General features: G+C 56.8%; 1 protein-coding gene across 1 annotated transcript in view; it reads right to left on the bottom strand.

Annotated features, from left to right (window-relative positions):
* Positions 1-9,892: 9,892 nt before the first annotated feature.
* The window catches only part of SRCIN1 (SRC kinase signaling inhibitor 1), a 71,782-nt gene continuing 63,521 nt past the window's right edge, over positions 9,893-18,153 (bottom strand). Inside the window, exons 18-23 of the mRNA XM_039227785.1 lie at positions 17,070-17,224; positions 16,671-16,823; positions 16,000-16,122; positions 13,101-13,682; positions 12,079-12,225; positions 9,893-10,478 (exon numbers count right to left, since the gene is read on the bottom strand). Coding sequence (XP_039083716.1) covers positions 10,296-10,478; positions 12,079-12,225; positions 13,101-13,682; positions 16,000-16,122; positions 16,671-16,823; positions 17,070-17,224 — 1,343 coding nt within the window. The 3' untranslated portion in view covers positions 9,893-10,295. The remainder of the gene's footprint in view (positions 10,479-12,078; positions 12,226-13,100; positions 13,683-15,999; positions 16,123-16,670; positions 16,824-17,069; positions 17,225-18,153) is intronic.

The raw sequence follows: 18,153 nt of genomic DNA, 5'->3' as shown, positions 1-18,153 counted from the left end.
TTTTGAGAGAGAGAGATCTCAAGTAGGCTCCATGCTGGGGTGCCTGAGTGGCTCAGTCGGTTAAGCGTCTGACTTCAGCTCAGGTCATGATCTCACGGTTTGTGGGTTCGGGCCCCACTTCAGGCTCTGTGCTGACAGCTAGCTCAGAGCCTGTTTCGGATTCTGTGTCTCCCTCTCTCTCTGACTCTCCCCTTCTCATGCTGTCTCTCTCTCAGAAATAAATAAAACATAAAAAAAAAAAAAAAAAAGTAGGCTCCATGCCGTCAGTGCAGAGCCCGATGTAGGGCTTGAACTCACAAACTGTGAGATCATGACCTGAACTGAAACCAAGAGTCGGACGCTCAACCAACTGAGCCACCCAGGCGCCCCACCAGTCCCTATTCTTAAGGATGCCACTCGAATGTGACCTCAGTGCTGGTCACCCCCCTGTCTGAGTGGTCCCCCTGACTCGCTGTCACAACCTGCTTCCCTGTGGCACTACTCACCATCTGTCACGATTCTGCTCAGGTATCCGCGTTCGTGTGTTCTGGCTGCTCCCCTCCTAAATGCTGTGCCCCAGACCCCGTGACCAAGGGGTGAGCACCAACACAAACAGACATTCAGTAGGATTTGAAGGGTGACTGAGGTGCCCGGCATAATTCCTGGCATGCAACTGACGATCCCATTTGTTACTTGATCTTGAACTGTCAGGGAGCAGGGTGATTCTAGGAGATGAGGAGGCTTCTGGCTCCAGCGAGGCCTGGGAGAGTGTTGCTTCAGGACACGGTCATTAGCTCATGGAGGTACAGGACACACAGCAATGCCCCAGGCCTCAGTCAAGCAGGAGAGTGTCCAGAAGAGCAGCCTCAAGGCCCCTTAGCACCTGCTTCAACAGCGACACAGCCTTCAGAATCCCAGGAAGACCTGGAAAACCCTATCAGGACATCTGGCCCACTCACCAGCGGGGGTGGGGTGGGCGACGGGACTCTTATGTGGTTAACCGGGAAGGGTTCAGGCAGCTTGCTGGCTACAGAGTCAGGGCCCAGGACCCCCGTCCAACCAGAATCCAGGGTAAATCTCCTCTTAGGGGTCTTCCAATCTCAGACGACACGATGGGGTAAGTGGGGCTGGTAGGCTTTTGAGAAGGAGAAGGCGGACATGCGCCATGATTGGGACTGAAACTAGACCCTCAGACAAGCTATTTTTCAAAGTGTGGGTTTTGACCCATTAATTAGAGAGTCATGAAGTCAATTCAGTGGTTTGGGACCAAAATGTTTAGGATTTAACAAGAAATAGCAGAATGCGTTGTACATAGTAAGTGCTATTTCATTGAATGTGTGTGTATACATCTAAATCATAAAGATGTAAAATGTATTTATTGCTGTTTTATTTTTTAAAAATTTTAAATATTTATTATTTTTGAGAGAGAGAGACAGAGTGTGAATGGGGGAGGAGCAGAGAGGGAGGGAGGGAGACACAGAATCTGAAGCAGCCTCAGGCTCTGAGCTGTCAGCACAAGCCCGACGCAGGGCTTAAACTCACAAACCATGAGATCATGACATGAGCTGAGGTCGGACGCTTAACCAACTGAGCCACCCAGGCGCCCTTCTTGTTAGGTTGCTTTGTTCTGTTCTGTTTTGTTTTTGTAAGTTTGAAAGCTGCTATTCTTGAAAGAATGGTTGACATGGTGAAGGATCATCCCACCCAAAGGGCAGGAGACCAAGACCCAACACAGGGAGGTTATCAGACCCTACCTAGTTTTGGAGGAAAAGCACTGGGATTGGGGTCAGGCAGAACTGGATTCAAATTCTGATGCTGCATCTTACTAGTGATAGGACTCTGGGAAAGATGCCTCCCGTCTCTAGCTTTGTCATTTCAGGTGTAAGGAATGCCCAGAGCTACCTCACTGAGGGTGGTGATGAGAGTCAGTGGTGTTCCTCTCCTCGGTCCTGGATGATGTGGGTTCTTGTGGGCCCGTGGGACAGCGGCAGACCCAGGGGCCCCTGTTCCTGCCCCCCCCCTTCAATGCCCGGCCACTGAGCTGCAGGGCAGTTACCTGTCAGATTCCCCATCTCCGCCCCATCCATCCCAACACCTGCTAGGGTGAAGGTGAGAAATAATGAGACAGCAGCCTATAGAAAGGAGATCCAGGAGAGGAAAAAGAAACAAGTTTTATTTAAGCCCCAAACACTTGGCTAGAAAAACCGGAAAGGAAAGAGAGCAGGGAAGTGAGGAGAAGAAAAAGGACATTAAAAAAGAGACAGAGAAAACACAGCAACCCTTTTCCATTTAGAAATTGTCAAGTTACACTGACAGAGGTCACAGAATATCCACAGAAGCCATCACTGCTACACCAACACGGGCCCTACGGGGTGGACAGGGGCGGGGTGTGGAGCCGGGGCTCATCCCGGGGTGGGGGGGGCCCCACCTGGACCCCTTCTTAGAGCCTCAGGCTGGAGGCTCCTGGGGAAACAGCATATTGTGGAAGGGGTGGGAGAGGAACCCCCCCATGCGAGTAACACAGCATAGTGGGCAGGGGCGGGGGGACCAGGTACATGGCTCCCCCCGGACATCTTAGTTTTCTCTTGGTCAAGCACACACTGATGGACAGAGCAGCGAGGCGCATGCAGCTGGGGGGCATCGACGTGCTGCGGGCTTGGGGAGGGCCAGGGGCTGGGGGGCTGGGGAGACGAGCCAAAGCGAGCGGTGCAGGGATGATGGAACACACACGCAGGCAGTCCCACACGCCTGGATCTCCACGCCTGTGCACACGCACAGGCGTGCACACAGTCACATGCACCTCCACGGACACCCCTCTGTCCACGCGTATGTGGCTCGCACACATACAAGTCTCTCGCAGCCACGCGTGTCTGCACACACGCACACTACACGCCTTCTCCACGCCTTCTCGAGCGCGAAGCTCCTCTGGACTGACATGCGGGTGGGGGGGGGCACGTGCGGATGCGCCAGCAGGGTGCATGTGCCTAGTGCGCATGCCTCCCCGCACATCTGCGTGGAAGGTCACGTCTGTGCACACACATGCTTCCCTCCACACACAGGTAAGTGGATTTGTGCCAGTGCGCGCACGCGCGTGCACACACACGCACACACACACAGGCTGCGTGCAACTCCACACAAACGCCTCTCAGCCCAGAAATGTGCAGGAACCAAAGGGAAAGAAAGATGCAAATCCCACTGGGCTCTCGGTGAGCGGGTGGGGTGGGGCCCACGGCTCCCTCCATCTGCCCCTCGTGGATGGACACCTCCTCCTCCCCCCACAAAGGGACGTTCAACTCAGGACAAAGACAGTGGGGCACACATTCAGGTCACAGGGCTGAGGGTGGGAGGTGGGGGCAAGCGAAAAGTAGCAAGCAAAGAGAAATGGAGTGGAGGGAGGAGGGGGCACCACTCCCCCCTCCCCTCCCAGTCAAGGCGGGGGGGGTGTGTCTCTGTACAGCCAAATCAAACCAAACCATTTCACTGGACCACAGAAGCCAGGCCGATGTGCCCATCCTCCAGCCCCCCTCCCCCGCCAAAACAGCGGCCAGGGAGAGAGCGCCGTGGTTTTCTTTTTTTTTTTCTTTTTTTAAATATTTATATATATTTATATTACGTATATTATATATATATAATATGTAAATATATTTTTAAAACAATATAAAATGTTAAGACACTTCACTTAAATGTAAAGAGTTGCCTGCAATTAAAAGTAATTGCATCTTTTATGAGGTCCTTTTTTTTTTCTATTTTCCAAGGGTTTTTTTTTTCCAGGAGGGATTTTTTTTTCCTCTTCTTTTGTTATTTTTCAAAAAGGCTTGCTTGCCTTTGTACAAAAATGATCCGAAGCTAGAAAACAAGAATGAATCAACAACACAACAACAACAAAAAACAAAACAAAACAAAAAGAAAGAAATGAAGAAACACAACCCTGATTTCCCCTCCCTTACCAGCCCTCAGCGGCTCCCCTGGCTCCCCCCCAAGCACCGACCTTCCAGCCAGGCCCCAGGGACTAGAAGGTTCTGCCCCTTCAATGGCTCCTTCTTTCTGTGCTTCCTCAGGGAGACTAATTCCAAAGCCTCCCCTGTGCTTACCCCACTTTGTGCTCCAAATAGGAGTCCTACTCCCTGGGGACCCTCCTCACACTCCCCACCCCCCAACCCACATAACTCCCTTGCTGTGTGCCCTCTGGGTGGCCTGAGGCTGAGAACCAAAATTGGTCTTTCTCTCCTCCTCTCAGGACCTGGCCTGAAGCTACAGCGCCCGCAAGACAGGCATCCACAGGTCAGGTCTAGGGGCGCTGGCTGGCTGGTCAGGCCTCAGGGACCCTCATGAATCTCCCCAGCGGTCTCCAGCTCCCCACTGAAAAATCGCATCCCCTCCCTTCCCTGAAAACCCTCAAATCTCAAAGAAGATGGTTAAAGGTCGTACCACTTGACCTTTGGGTCAGAGCTGTCCTCACCACCCCCCCCATCAGACCCTCTCTATACCCCCCACTTCCCTTACAACCAGCCCCTTCCCACCCTCCAGGTCCCCAAATCTAGTTTTCTAGCCCCTTCATTCTTGCTCACCCTACCCCCATTAAATAAGTTAATGTCATTTAAAGTGCTAAATTAGGAAACTGAAAGTACCAAATACCCCTCCTCGGGGGCTGCCCTCTTCCAAGGCAGTGACCCCAGCGGCAGGCTGTCTGCTCAACCCGCCACCCACAGCCAGCCGTCCAGCAGGGCCCCCTCCTCACTCAGCACGGGCCAGGCGGCTCCTCCCCACGAGAAGGGAGACCCAGGAAGCCAACTAGTCTCCGCGGACACACAGATTCGAAGGCCTCACTCCGGCCCCTCCAACCCCGGCCGCCCTCCCCGCCCACCCCTCGTGACTCCAGGCCCACGGGGCATGAGCAGAAGGGAGCGGACAGCAGAGTTCAGTCCTGTTGAGCCCGGGCAGGTGGGATGTCTCCGGGGCCAGGGTCTCCCTGCGTCCTGGCTGCCGGCCTGATAGTGGGCTCGGTCCAACGTCCAGGTTTTCCTCCAGGAAGGTTTCCGAGGAAGGGGAGAGGGGTGTCCCGCTGCTCCAAGTCTCCGTGGCTCAGAGTTTGGTTGGAGTGCTCTCAGAAGGGAGTGTAGGGTGCAGGAACTTGGGAATGGACTTGGGAGGAAGCGTGGGTAAAGAGAAAAGGGAAGGAGGATGACAGGAGGTGCGCCATTTTGGAACAGGAAATCAAGGGAAGGTGGTGTGTTTTGGTTTTTAGTTTTACTGTTTTACTTAAAAAAAAAAGATAAAAGTGAATCTTTTAAAAAACCAAAAACACCAACAGGGGATGGGTGCAGAGAGCTGAGGAGGGCCACACCCGTGGCAGACCCTTCAGAGGGTCCAGAGAATGCGGTGGGAGTAGGGTGGAGATGAAAGGAAGAAGAGCAAGGAGAGAAGTGGCAAGGGGGGAGGGCAGGCTGAGGTGGAGGTGGGAGGGGGCTTCTAGAAGGAGATGGAAGAATTCCTCGCCCCAAAGGAAGTCAATACAGGGATAGAGGTTCTGGAAGCCGCGGGCTTTTCTGAGACTGGGCTTGAGGTCTCATTCGACCCACTCATCTCTTTAGATGGTTTAGTGGCCTGGAACAAAAACAGGGGTCGGGGGTCAGAGAGAGGAACGGAGAGCCTTCATGCGGGTCCCCAGCTGAAGTTTTTTAAAAATGAAAAACCTCCACAAATCCAAGAGGAAATTAACTCGCAAAAGGAAGAACCCAGAGGGGCATCTGGAGAGAGTGATCCCCTGAGATGGGGAGGAAGGGGCCACAGTGGTGGACAGAACCGGGTAGGGGGGTGGGTACAGAGTTGGACCCAAAGGCCTAGGGACCAGGGTACTGACGGGAAAGAGAGAAGGCAGAGGAGAGAGACCAGAGGATCACAGGGGAGATCACACCAAGGACAGGTGGATGGGGAGGTGGGAGTGGGGAGGATAGGAGAGGGAGGGAGAAGATGTGAGAGGCTGGCTGCCACAGGGATGCAGGCAGAGAGGCCAGAGGCCCAGGCTGGCCCCTTCTGGCCTCTGCAGGAGGCTGACACTAAACAGAAAGTCTTATGGAGACAACGAGGGGGCAAGCTTGTCCTCCCCAGGGGAGCACTTCTCTAAAGAACCCCCACCCCCATCCACCGCAAGGTGGAGGAAAAGGCACTCACTGCACCCAGCTTCCAGCCCCTGTGCATCCCCTACAAGTGTTCCTCTAGCTCCCAGCCACAAGGGTTGTGGGTAATGGGAGCTTAGTCCCTCCTGAAGTGTCTGCGCTCACTGGTCAGCTCTGATCACTAGCAACAGCTGCACCTCCTTCCACCTCGGGCGGACTCCTGGTGTCCCTAGGGGTCTGTTTGTGTGATTCCAGGGCCAGGCGTGCATCACCGAGACAGGATTACGGCTCACAGATGCAGATCCCCGGGGCCCCGTTCCAGAAGGTATCTCTGGCTCAGGCTCAGGCATCTGCATTTTAGGACAGGCACCCTAGATGACCCTGCTGCACACAACCTTGTGAGCCCCTGGGTTGGGGCTACACAGACGGGGTTTCTCTCTGTGGTTGTATTTGTAGTCCACCCCTACCCCACTCCCCACCCCCTACCTTAGCATAGCCACTAGTGTGATAAACAAACGGCCTTGATTAAAAAAAAAAAAGGAAGGAAGTGGACTGGAAACAGTGCTGTGGCACATAGCTAGAGACCCCCTACAGCTTGGTCCAGGCAAGGTCACCCCATTTCCCACCCACCTATGCTATCACCAGCCACTGGGTGGGCTCTGTCAGATGCCTCACAGTGGGGAAGGTGGAGAGTGCCTCCAGCAGCCAGCAAGGGCACCAAGGAGATCTCAGGCAGCCCGACTGACTGACCGTGAACTTGCCCTTGCTGTTGATAATCACCGTTTCTTCTTCCACACGTGCAGTGATTCATCTGCGTTTTGCTAATCACACAAGTCGTCTGCAGTCTGCAGTTTCCCTTTATGAAAATCAAGCCAAGGGTCTCCGGTCTGGGCCTCCTAACCCCTCCCCCTTTACTGTAGCTCTTCATTTGGACTCACAGAGGTTTCACAAGGGGCACCTGGGAGGCTCAGTCGGTTAAGTGTCTGACTTCGGCTTGGGTCATGATCTCACGGTGCATGGGTTCGAGCCTCGCATCGAGCTTTGTGCTGACAGCTCAGAGCCTGGAGCTTGATTCAGATTCTGTATCCCCCTCTCTCTGCCCCTCCCCCACTCACACTCTCTGTCTCAAAAATAAATACTAAAAAAAATTTTTTTAAAGAGGTTCCACAAGGGGCGCCTGGGAAGCTTAGTCGGTTGAGCGTCCGACTTTCGCTTAGGTCATGATCTCGCGGTTTGTGGGTTCGAGCCCCACGTCGGGCTCTGTGCTGACTGCCAGCTCAGAGCCTGGAGCCTGTTTCAGTCTGTGACTCCCTCTCTCTGACCCTCCCTGCTCACGCTCTCTCTCTCTCTCCTAGAAATAAATAAAAATATTTTAAAAAAAGATAAAGCAAATTATAAAATTCTCCATATTGTATTTTAATTTATTTAATCAATTAGAAAATTAAATAAGCCTTAGAAAAATTTTGGTTACACCAGGATCTTACTGTAACAGTATTTCCTTTCAAATTCTTCTTTAACTCTTCACAATAAGCAGAAACAGTATTGTCATAACTATTCAATAGTACTACTTAATATTACTAAATGANCCTGGAGCCTGTTTCAGTCTGTGACTCCCTCTCTCTGACCCTCCCCTGCTCACGCTGTCTCTCTCTCTCTCCTAGAAATAAATAAAACATTAAAAAAAATTATAAAGAGGTTCCACAAGATCACAGCCTTGTGTAGCCACGAGATCTTCCGATTCATTCAGTCCTTTGTCAAGTGCCAGGTGCCAGGCATGCCCCACCCCCCCACAGGGGCCCAGTACCTGGGCCCGGAGACAGACTCATTACAAGGCAACCTAGAGCTATCTCACTCCGGTCACTAGCCTTGGGCTCCAGTCCTGCCCCTCCCCTTCCACCCTTTCCCATTCAAAGTTCTTTCTCCCAAAGCCAGGTGGGAGGGGAGACCCTGCTTGTCGCCTCACATCTCACCGCCTCCTCCTGGCTGCCCTCTTTGTTCTCAGCCCATCTTTCTAGTTAAAAGCTTTTTCTCTTCCTTCCCTTTAGCATTTGTCACGAGCCCCGGTTCCATTCTGAGCTTTGGTCTCTGGAATATCTGCCTTCCAGCTTGTGCCACCACCTGCCCCCTATATTCACTCAGGTGACACGTCCTCAGCCAGGCGATGACCCCTTTTTCCCACAGCCACTGCAAAGCCTGTAAGTGGCCTGTGTGGACACCCTCGCTCCTTCTTCATGGAGACCAAGGCCGCTTGTAGCTGCTGGTGGAGCCCTTGTTGGTAAAGCCCTATCAGCCATCTTTCCTGTCCAGGAGACTGGGCGCGGCGACATCTAAAGTCCCCGCTCCTGAAGCTGAGGGGGCATGCCCATTGTGCCGAGTGCTCCTGTCCCCGCACAGCTCACTTCTCACAGCTGCTGTGTCTCAAGTTGTCTGTCACTTCGTTTCACCAACCAGTCCTCCCCTGTCACTTCCAGAGCTCTGTCCCCTTTGAGGCAAGGCGGAAACCTTCAGCTTTCAGCGGGGGGTGTGGGGGTGTGGGGGGGGTGCCTGGAGCCATTAGCTGGGCCCAGACGGCTGAGCCCTGCAGCCCTCCTCCTCCTGTGGGACAGAGTCTAGCACCCGCTCCACGCCCTGAGCATGCCGACCTGTCCCTCCGTGCTGTGTCACAGGCACAGATCATCTTGCGTGGCCCTGCTGGCTATTAGGAGACCTGGGCCTGTCCCTCAGCCCAGGTGGGTTGGGTCCTGAGAAAGCTATGTGTCCGGAGCAATCCTGTTCTCCTCACCAGTAACCAATTCGGAAACGGGCAAGGAGAAGAGAGGGGAGGGGAGCTGGGGGCTGCTGGGGAAGGGTCTCTTGCTCCTAAACAGATCTGTGTGCCCAGAACCCCCGGGAGTGAAGGCAGCCAATGGGGGGGGGGGGCAGGACCATTTGGGAGGGGGGGTATACCAGGTATTTAAAGATTTCCCAATCCCCAGCAGAAGAAGGGGGGTCCAGGGTTTCCCATCTGCCCCAGGCCTTGGATCCTCACACCCCTGGAAATCTGGCCCACCCCAGGTTTGGTGTCTATAGCCCTAGGACTTTTATTCCCCTTCCGCTTGTCATTGTCAAAGGCGGCTTCGAGCCCCAAGTGTTAGAACTACGTGATGGGAGAGAGGCCAGTGCCCTGCCCTTGGCCACAACAAACGTCCAGCACAACGGAGGACAATGGGGAAGCTCCTATGCAGAGCGCTGCAGGGCTCTTGCAGGTCTTTCCTACACCAGGTATCAGGCGACCTCAGACCCTGCTGGGTTTTTGTCCCCATTGTACAGATGAGGGAAGAGCCTGCAGAAGGCAGAGGACTTTGACCAAGTTCACAGACCAGGTTCACTACAGACCAGTGTCTGGGCCCAGAGGACGGTGACCCAGTATGGCTGGAGCAAATCGAGGATGTGGGGTGGAGGGCGTCAGGAGAACTGGGGTGGCAGGGGAGGAGCCCAGGCTAGTCACAAAGCACCGGGGTGACTGAAGGACTTCTGATGTTCTCCCCGGGCAGGGAGCAGTGGACATGGGCAGTTGGGGGAATGACATAATCAGTAATTTGCATTTTACAGACAGCTCCCCAGCCCGCAGGTCTGGGAAAATAGGTTACAGGTGACAGAAGTCACAGGGAGACCTTAGAAAGGCATGCCTTTAGGTAATGAGGCATAGGATGACTTTTCCCCCTGCTTCTTTAAGAAATTTCCACAAGGAACATATATCGCTTTATTAGGGAGAAGATGCTTTTTTAAAGAAAGGCTCCTAGAAAGTAAAAGTGAGCAGTATGGCCAGGGTCGAGGCCCCAGTGGGGAGAGAACCGTGGACAGCAGGTGGTGAGGAAGGAAAGAGGAGACTCTCAGAGTGGGTGGATGCCACCCTTGGGGGGTGGCGGGTGACATTTTCTGAGGGGCAGGCTTGGGCTCAGAACAGACTCCGGGCAGGGCCAGAGGGTACTGGTGCCGCCGGAGAGGTGTGTGTGGTATGAAGAGCTCAGAGGCCCAGGAGGAAGTGTGACCCAGCGAAGTGAAGAGGCAGAGGGGACACACCCCGAAAGGAGTCAGGAGGGTCAGGGTGAGGGCTGACAAGGGAGGAGACAACAGCAAGGAATGGAGGTCTCCACACAGCTCCCCCGTGTGTGTATCTGTGTGTGCGTGCGTGCGTGCACGTATGTTGGGGGGCAGGGTCTATACCGCACATGCTGCAGAGAGGGGAGTAGGGCATGGTGGGAAAAGCAAGTCTGGAGGCCACTGGAGACACAGCCCTGGGATGTGGCTGGAGGGAAGGTCGAGTGGGCTGGCGACTGAATGGAGGAGACGGTGTAGAGGCCGCAGAGGTGACAAGGGGGCAGGAGAGAGGAGCTGGGTGCCCTGCAGTGGGGGGTCAGGGAGAGAAACGGCAGAGCACAGTCGTAGCCCAGAAAGGTGCCTGCTGAAGAGACCAAAGGCCATATGTGTGGGGGCGGAGGGGTATCACACAGCCTGGGTGCCAGTCCTGCTCTTTTTGCCAGCGGCATTACCTTGGGTAAAGCCTCAGTTTCCCCATCTATCAAATGGGCATCAGAAGGATGTTCCTCAGAGCGGTGTGGTGAATGTGAAACCATTTCATGTCTGGTCTGAGCCTGGCACAGTGAGCACCCTGTGAACGTCAGCTGCTGCTGTGGACACGAAGGAGGGACCGGCCCGGACAGGACAGGGGACCTTGTGCACTGCGGTGGTGGGACAGAGAGCTGGGGGTGGGATTTGCAGGGTGTGTCTGGGGACCCACGAGGAAGATGGCGGGCTAGCGGGGAGCTAGTGAGGAGAGCTGGTCATGGGTGGCCTGTCTCCAGGGGTCTCTCCAGAGAACCAGCAGGCAGGCAGGCAGGCAGGGCCTTGCGTGCCCAGGGCCGTCCCAGGCCCAAGTGGTGGGAAGGGCTTTGTGATTCCTGGGTCCCATCGTGGCTCTGATACCACCTTGCTGTGGGCCGTTGGGAAGCCCCTTTCCTTCTCTGAGCTGTCCCCTCATCTGTAAAGGAGGTAGCTGGACTTGCCATCTCTAACCTCCTGCCTCTGAGCCTAGAGCCTTCTTTAGGTCACAGTATCTGGACACTTTACAGCGCCCACTCCCACCCCGGCGCCCATAACGGGCCTGGCCCACGGGAGCTGCTCAGAAATACTACTGAACCAAATGAATGCACCAAAGGTCTCTCTCAAGATCTAGGCCCAGGGACCACCCTGCACCTTCTGCCCAGGCCACACAGTGGGCCACAGGACAGCAACACCCACGGGCGAGGCTGTGGATTCTATACACCTGCCTCCAAGCCCGCCGACTAAATCTGAAAGAGGTTACAGCACCCCTGTCGTTCCCACCCCACCTGGGGGCCACCTCTCCCCCTCCCCATCGACATCGGCAAAACCCATCAAGGCCCAAACACAAGACTGAAAAGCGGATGCGAAACTGGTTTCTCCCACAGCTGGAAGAAGGCCTGAGATCCAAGCGGGAGGCCAAGATGAGCGAGGGGCGGACCTGCCCGAGAGCAGGGAGCTGAGGGCAGGGAGGGGAAGCAGAGCCGAGTAGCAGCAGCAGCAGGAAGACAAAGGGAAAAGGGAGCCCGCTCCCGCATCCCTGGGTAGGCCCGGCCCTGGAAGGGACCCAGGCATCGGGCCAATGGGGGACACAAATTCCCCTGGCTCCCCCTCCTCCAGGAGTAGCTGGGGAAAGACCTTCTCTGCTCCCAGTGAGGGTCTCCTAAAAGGGGGGTGGCCTGGCTGAAAATGTATGTTCCGAAGCAGCTCCAAGAGTGCTCGGGTTGACAGGAGGAGGGAAAAGATGGCTCGAGGGACTGGTGGGGTCGTGCTGGCAGGTGGGGGGTCTCTGGGCAGCTGGCAGGAGATGCTCAGCTCATAGCCGGAGGACAAGGCACTGCGGAGAGGGGGCAGGGGAGGGACCAGGACAGGCCACGCCCCACTCCACAGCGCCCACACCTACCTGCTGCTGGGCCTGGATCCTCATGTACTCCGCCCTCTGCTTGCCGTGCTTGCCTTTGTCGGGGCTGCCCGCCTGGCCCTGGACTGCCTTCAGCCGAGAGGCCCCTGGAGTCACCACCTTCATGGGTGGCACGCTGCCACCGCCACTCTGCAGGAAGAGGAACAGGGTAGGGGTTGGAGGCAGGATCATTCTGGAATCCTAGGTGCTGGGTGACCTGATCTCTGGGGCTGGGACCTCCTCAGTGGGCCCTTTGCGACCTGGAGACCTTTGGACCTCCCGGGCTCCACAGCCCATTCCAGGACCCAGGTCCTGTCTCTGAGGCCAGGCTTGAGGCCTCCCTGCAGAAGAGGGGACAGGGGCCTCCGAGCCAGGTTCCCAGGGAGGGCTCCATGAGTTGCCAGGGGCAGCAGGTACCCTCCTAGGGGAGCCACTTCTAAAGTGAGAGTCCCTGGCGTCACCCCCACTCCTGGGTCTGGCACAGCATGCCTGAGACTTGAGGAGGGGGGTCTATGACAGACAGCGTGGGATTAGCAGCCCCAGACCTATGTCTTCCTCTGAACGGGAGAATGGGGTGAAGTCTCCCTAGAGATGGATAAGCCCAGCTCCTTTGACCCACCCCAGGTACCACCCTGCCTACAAGGGCTCTGGGGATTCAGAGGCGCAGACAGAGAAACAACAGAGGCCAAGAGAGTCAGACAGGAGAGGGGCAGGGGAGCGCGGGGATGGAAAAGGAGGAGAGAACTTTATTTGTTGGTTTACAGATACAGAGCAGAGGGGAGAGGACCCCGTCCCTGCCCGGGCTGGCTGGGCTGATCCCGGGGTAGGCCAGCTTCCCAGCCTCCCGGGCTCTGCCTGCACACCCCTTCTGGCACCGGGTTCTCAGGACGCTGGCAAGAGCTGAGAAAAGGCCAGTGGGAGGAGGGGGCTGGTGTGGTGCCCCTGCAGCCCCCCACTCCCTCCAGTTGAGGACAGAGAGTCTGGAGCACGAAGGCAGGGGGAGAGACTAAGGGAAGAGCAGCCACCTGGGGACCCACTGGCAGGGGTGGGGGGCTGCCAGGGGGCTCCGTGGCGAGGGCTGTGCCCATCTGGCTCAGAGTGGCTTCCAGCTCCCGGAGTGTCTCCTCCAGGCTGTCCATCCGCTGGGTGGTGGCGCCTCTCACTGTGCAGCCCAGACCAGCAGTGGGCTGGCCCCTGGGCACCCCACCGCCGGGTTGTGCATCCTGTCCCATGTCCTTGGGGGTCTCCTCTGGGTGGCTGTCAGCAGCGGAAGGCTCCTGAGTCCTGTTAGGGGCTGGTCCCCAGGAACAGGGGAGCCTGGCTCCGCCCTCTGTGATGCAGCTCCCTGTCCCCAGTCTCTGCTGAGCTGCCCCGTCCTTCTCAGGCACCACGCTGTTCCTGAGCTGGGAAGCCTTGGCCACTACCTGTGGCAGGGCCTGGGCGCCATCCCAGCCCCTCCCACTGCCAGCCAGGGTCCGGGGTCGCGGGGTGGGGGTTGTCCTATGATCAGGTTCCTCAGGTCTGGCCTCTGGTGGGGAAGGAGCGTTGGGGGTACACTCCGTCAAGATGATCTGGGGGACGCAGAAAGCCCTGGGGCTTGGGGCAACCTGGGGGAGTAAGAAGAAAGATGAGGGAGAATATGATCCCTGCAAGCCAAACGCCCTGAGCTGGGATGGTGGGGCTGGAGGGGAGGTTAGACACAGGTGAACCCAGCCTCTTCCTTTCACAGATGGGGAAACTGAGGCAGGGGAGGGTGGTGGCTGAGTTTACTTAACAAGTCAGAGGCAAAGCTAGGACTAGAACTCGGGCCTCTTCCGACCCCACACTACAGTCTCCCACTTGCTGGCAGAGACGCTGGTTTACCCGGAAGCACAGAAACAGGTTTGCCTCTCACTGCCTGTGTTAAACTCTGGGAGCAAGTCCCGTGGGTCTGTCCATCTGTACAATGGGGTAACAAGAGCATGGAGGTGGTAGAAAATTACGTGAGCTCATGCGAGAATGTGCTTAGAACAGTGCCTGGCACATCGTCAGTGCTTGGTGAATATTAGCTGTTTGTTGAATTGACTGGAAGGGTGGAGCTGTCACCCTAATCTCAGGCCAGAGACCCCTGGCCCCCTCACCCTCCACTCTTGGAACTTTCTCCAAGGGCTTCACAGCCACAGGGGAGGGGCTCAGTCAAACCCTTCTGCTGTACTCGGCAAAGCCAGAGCAACTGCTTCTGGGTGAGCATCGTCTGCTCTGGCTTTGGTGGGGGGGGGGGGGCACCGAGAGAGGCCCTAACCACTATCCCCCACCTTGAGTGAATTCTGGTATAATTCAGAGTCTTGTGCCAGGCACTGCCACGTACATCTTCATCTTTAGTCCTTAGTTATAACCCACCAAATGGCTACTGCTTCTATGGTCCTCACTTTACAGATGAGGAAATTGAGGGTGGGTGTGGGTGTGATCTACCCAAGGTCACTTACCCAGAGCTAGTTAGTGGTAGAGCCAGGATTTGAACCCAGGCAGTCTGACTCCAAGTCCAGTGCTCTTTCCACTAAAAGGACCCATGGGGGTATTCCAGGGTGGGCAGCAGAAACCTCAAGCCCCCCTCCCCCAAGGTGACCCACCCAGCCTTGTTACCTGCTTACCTGGAGGTGGGGGGTTGCCGACTGGGAAGGCAGAAAGGCGACCCACGCCTGCCCGGCTTCACTGCCCGATGGCGCCACAGGACACAGAGGGTAAGCCAGCCCAAAAGGCCAGCAGGGGGGCTTTGCCCACTGGACCCCTTCAGGATTAGCTCCCAGAGGCCAGAAAGAGGCAGGAGCGGCTGGGTGCAATGGGCCAAAGTACCAAGGGCATGGCCAGCCCATGGGGCACCCCTTCCATACTGCTCCTCCCCAGACAGCTCTTTGGACTGCTCTGTGCCCATCCTTTGCCCAGCAGACAGCTCCGTCCACCTGTTTGGTGCCTGTCTGCTCCCCCTGGCCAGGGAGCCAAAGCACCACCAAGCCTCAAGCCTCACCCAGGCCAGAAATCAGGTGGCAGCCAGTGTGGAGCCCACTGTGGGCCAGAGAGGACCAGACAAGGCAGGTGAGTGTGTGTGTGCATGGGAGGCTGCCCTCTCCCCGGAGCAGAGGTCCTCCTGCCCCAACCTGACTGGGAAGGAGGAGAGAGTCCCAGGTCACCTTCCCCAGGTCTCCCTCCCCAAGCACAGTCCCCTGGGGGCGGGTGCAGACAGCAGGTCTACCCCCAAATTCCCAAGAAAGAATAAAGAGAGAATAAGTGCAGCAGGATAGCAGCAAGGACTGAAGTTAGAGAGAAGGAAGAACTTCCCAATGCTAAAAGACAAAGCCAGCAGCCGAAGAAGGGCATTGGCTGTTTCTACTCCAAGTTCCCGGACCACTGGGGCCATGGGAGAGAAGGAGGTTGTAAATGAGCCTTTCCCCTGGCCCCCGGTCAAGGCACAGATTATACTGGGGAAAACGGTGCCCCTAGGTGGCACCGGTGGCAGAGGAGAGGGGTCAGGGGCAGGGACTAGGCAAGGGCTCAGGGACAAAGTCGGATTCTGAGTTGGACCTAAAGTCATGTAGTGAGCAAGATCCAAGTTCCAACTTGGACGGAGATAAAACCCAGGTTCTGGGTCAGATCTAAACTCTGGCTGCAGATTGGAACAAAATACCCAACTCAGAATCAAGCCTGTAAGAAAACGCAGACACAAGGGGCCACCAGGTACCAGACTGCTAGAGTCTCGAAGAGGGAGGGAAGGGTTATGCACCTGTCCTTGGGGCAAGGCAGGGGGGAGGCCAGGCGGGTGAGGCTGTGGCAGTGGCCGGACGTGGGGATGTGACTGGCACGTTAGCGGGTTAGCGTGAGAGGTGAGGAGAGGAAGCTGTGGAGGCACAGGCAGAGAGAGAGCTGTGAGAGGTGGGGGCAGCCCGTTACCTTCCATGTGGGGCCCTGGGCTGAGCCCCCAGGGGGCCCCAGGTCCTGGGGTGCCAGCAAGGTGGGGATCGGCTGGCGGCGGGGTGTGGGGGGGAGGGAAGACACTGAGCTTCTCTCAAACACCTGGGGAGCAGAAGGTGGGAGCAGGTTTGGAGAAGGGGGCACTGGACAGGGCAGGGTGCTGGCCTGTGGCCCACAGGGACAGACGCCAGCCTTACTCCTTGGCCCCTCACCATGCTCATTGGCCACTCTGCCCTCCATCTTGTCTCCTCCTCCCGAGGTAGTCAGGGTCTCTAGCCACTTGGGGAGGGGGGCTGAGAGCACTTGAGGATGGGGGAACTCAAGGTACTTGGGTATCAAGGTGTTAAAGCACTCTGTTCTCAGAACGTTCAGGCGTGGGGGTCTCAGAGCATAGGGGTCTCGGGGAAGCTGTGGGGAGGGGTGTTTCAGAGACTACAATAAAACCCTCCAACCTTCAAAGAGGGACTTCAGACTCCCTCCCCCCACTTTACAGTGGTGGAGAAATCAAGGCAAGAAGGATGGGGTCAGGCCAGTACTCAGCAGGAACCCGGAAGCCCAGGTGCCCAGTCGCCTCCCCAATGGGGTCAACTTAGTGGGGCAAGGGAGGGGCCTGGTCGAGGACTCGGGGACCAGGCATGCCCTTGACCCACCTCTAGCTCAGCAATGATGCGGTCCTCATCATCCTCATCCTTGATGGCAGAGGCCATGATGGGCGGCGTGGAGGCCGGGCGGGCCACCTCGGACACAGTCCGGCGCAGCTTCACTTGGGGCTTTTGCACCTCCAGCTCCTCGGACTCGGCCTTCTGCAAGGCCCAGGCCCCCGTCAAGACGAGGCTCTGCCTCCCTTTGGCACCAGCTGACCTCATTGGCCCCATCTGTGGGGGCCTTTCCTGCCCCAGCTCATCTGTTCCCTGCCAGAGACCCCCTTCCCATGGTGGAAGCCCAAGCCGGAAGCAGAGTCACCATGGCCAGCGCCCTGCTGCCCTTCCACCCCAGAGCGTCTTCGGCGGCCATCTTGGGTATCCCCCTGCCCGAGGTAAGGTTGGTACCTTGATGAAGGCTGAGTCCTTCTTGCTGGTGACCACAACCTCCCCGGTGCGCGTGGTGGTCAGGCCATGGGAGGAAGGGAAGCTCCGGCGGGGAGGGGGTGGTGGGGGCGACTTGGAGGGCTTCTCTGTGCGGTATCGAGGCACCGTCAGCTCATCTGTGGGTAGCCAAGGGGCTGGGGGTCAGGGGACGCTTAACTTTGGAGTCCACGCACCAAGTGGAGAAACCTCGCTTCCTCCTCCAGGAAGGAGGGGAGAGGAAAGCTCAGGGACGAGGACACAGGTCCCTTCTCGTTCTCTCTCACCTCCCCAGTGGAGCCCATCCCCGTCACTCCTCTTAGTGCACTCACACCCCAGCTACTCAAAGTGTGGTCCGCGGGCCAGCAGCACTGGCAGCGCCTGGGAGCTTGTTAGGAATGCAGAAGTTCAGGCCTCACCCACAGCCGCTGAATCAGAACCCACATTTTGGCAGAGCTCTGGCGATTTCATGCACACATTCAAGTCTGAGAAACGCTGCTCTAATCCATCTCTTTCCCGCCTGCCCCTCCGCGGCTCTCCTGCCACATCTTTGGCTTTTCTCCATCACGAGACAGCAGTGGCACGTGCAAGAGCCTGGCCTGACCCACCAGGCTCTCCCTGTCCCTGTTTTTCCAGGGCTGGGGGCTGTCTCCAAGGACAACCTACAGAGAAGTCACTCGAGCCTGACACTCCTCTGCCTTGGAGCCCCAGTGGTTTCCCATGGCCGCAAACCATGCCCGGCCTCCCTGGCCCAGCACCCTCCACCACTGCCAATCTTTCAGCCTCAGCTCGGCTTGCTACTTCCTGGCCTGAACCCTGCTCAGCAACGCCAAACACACACCTCCAGCCATTTGCACATGCAGTTCCCTCTCCCTGAAGTTCCCTCTCTCACTCTCCATGGAAAGGCCTACTTGTTTCCAAGACTCCAGTGGAATGTCACCTCCAATGGGAAGCCCTTCTTGCCCTTCTGGGGCCTCCTCCAGGACTGTGTGGCCACCACTACATGCAGTACCTGCATCCTACCTTCTGGTTTGCCCACTAAACATGGCCTGGGACGGATATCTTAGCT

Source organism: Hyaena hyaena, unplaced genomic scaffold, assembly GCF_003009895.1.
Source record: "Hyaena hyaena isolate Hyena2069 unplaced genomic scaffold, ASM300989v1 scaffold_29, whole genome shotgun sequence".
Classification (NCBI taxonomy): Eukaryota; Metazoa; Chordata; class Mammalia; order Carnivora; family Hyaenidae; genus Hyaena; species Hyaena hyaena.
Note: the sequence above shows the minus strand (reverse complement) of the source record. Positions and strands in the feature narration are given on the sequence as shown.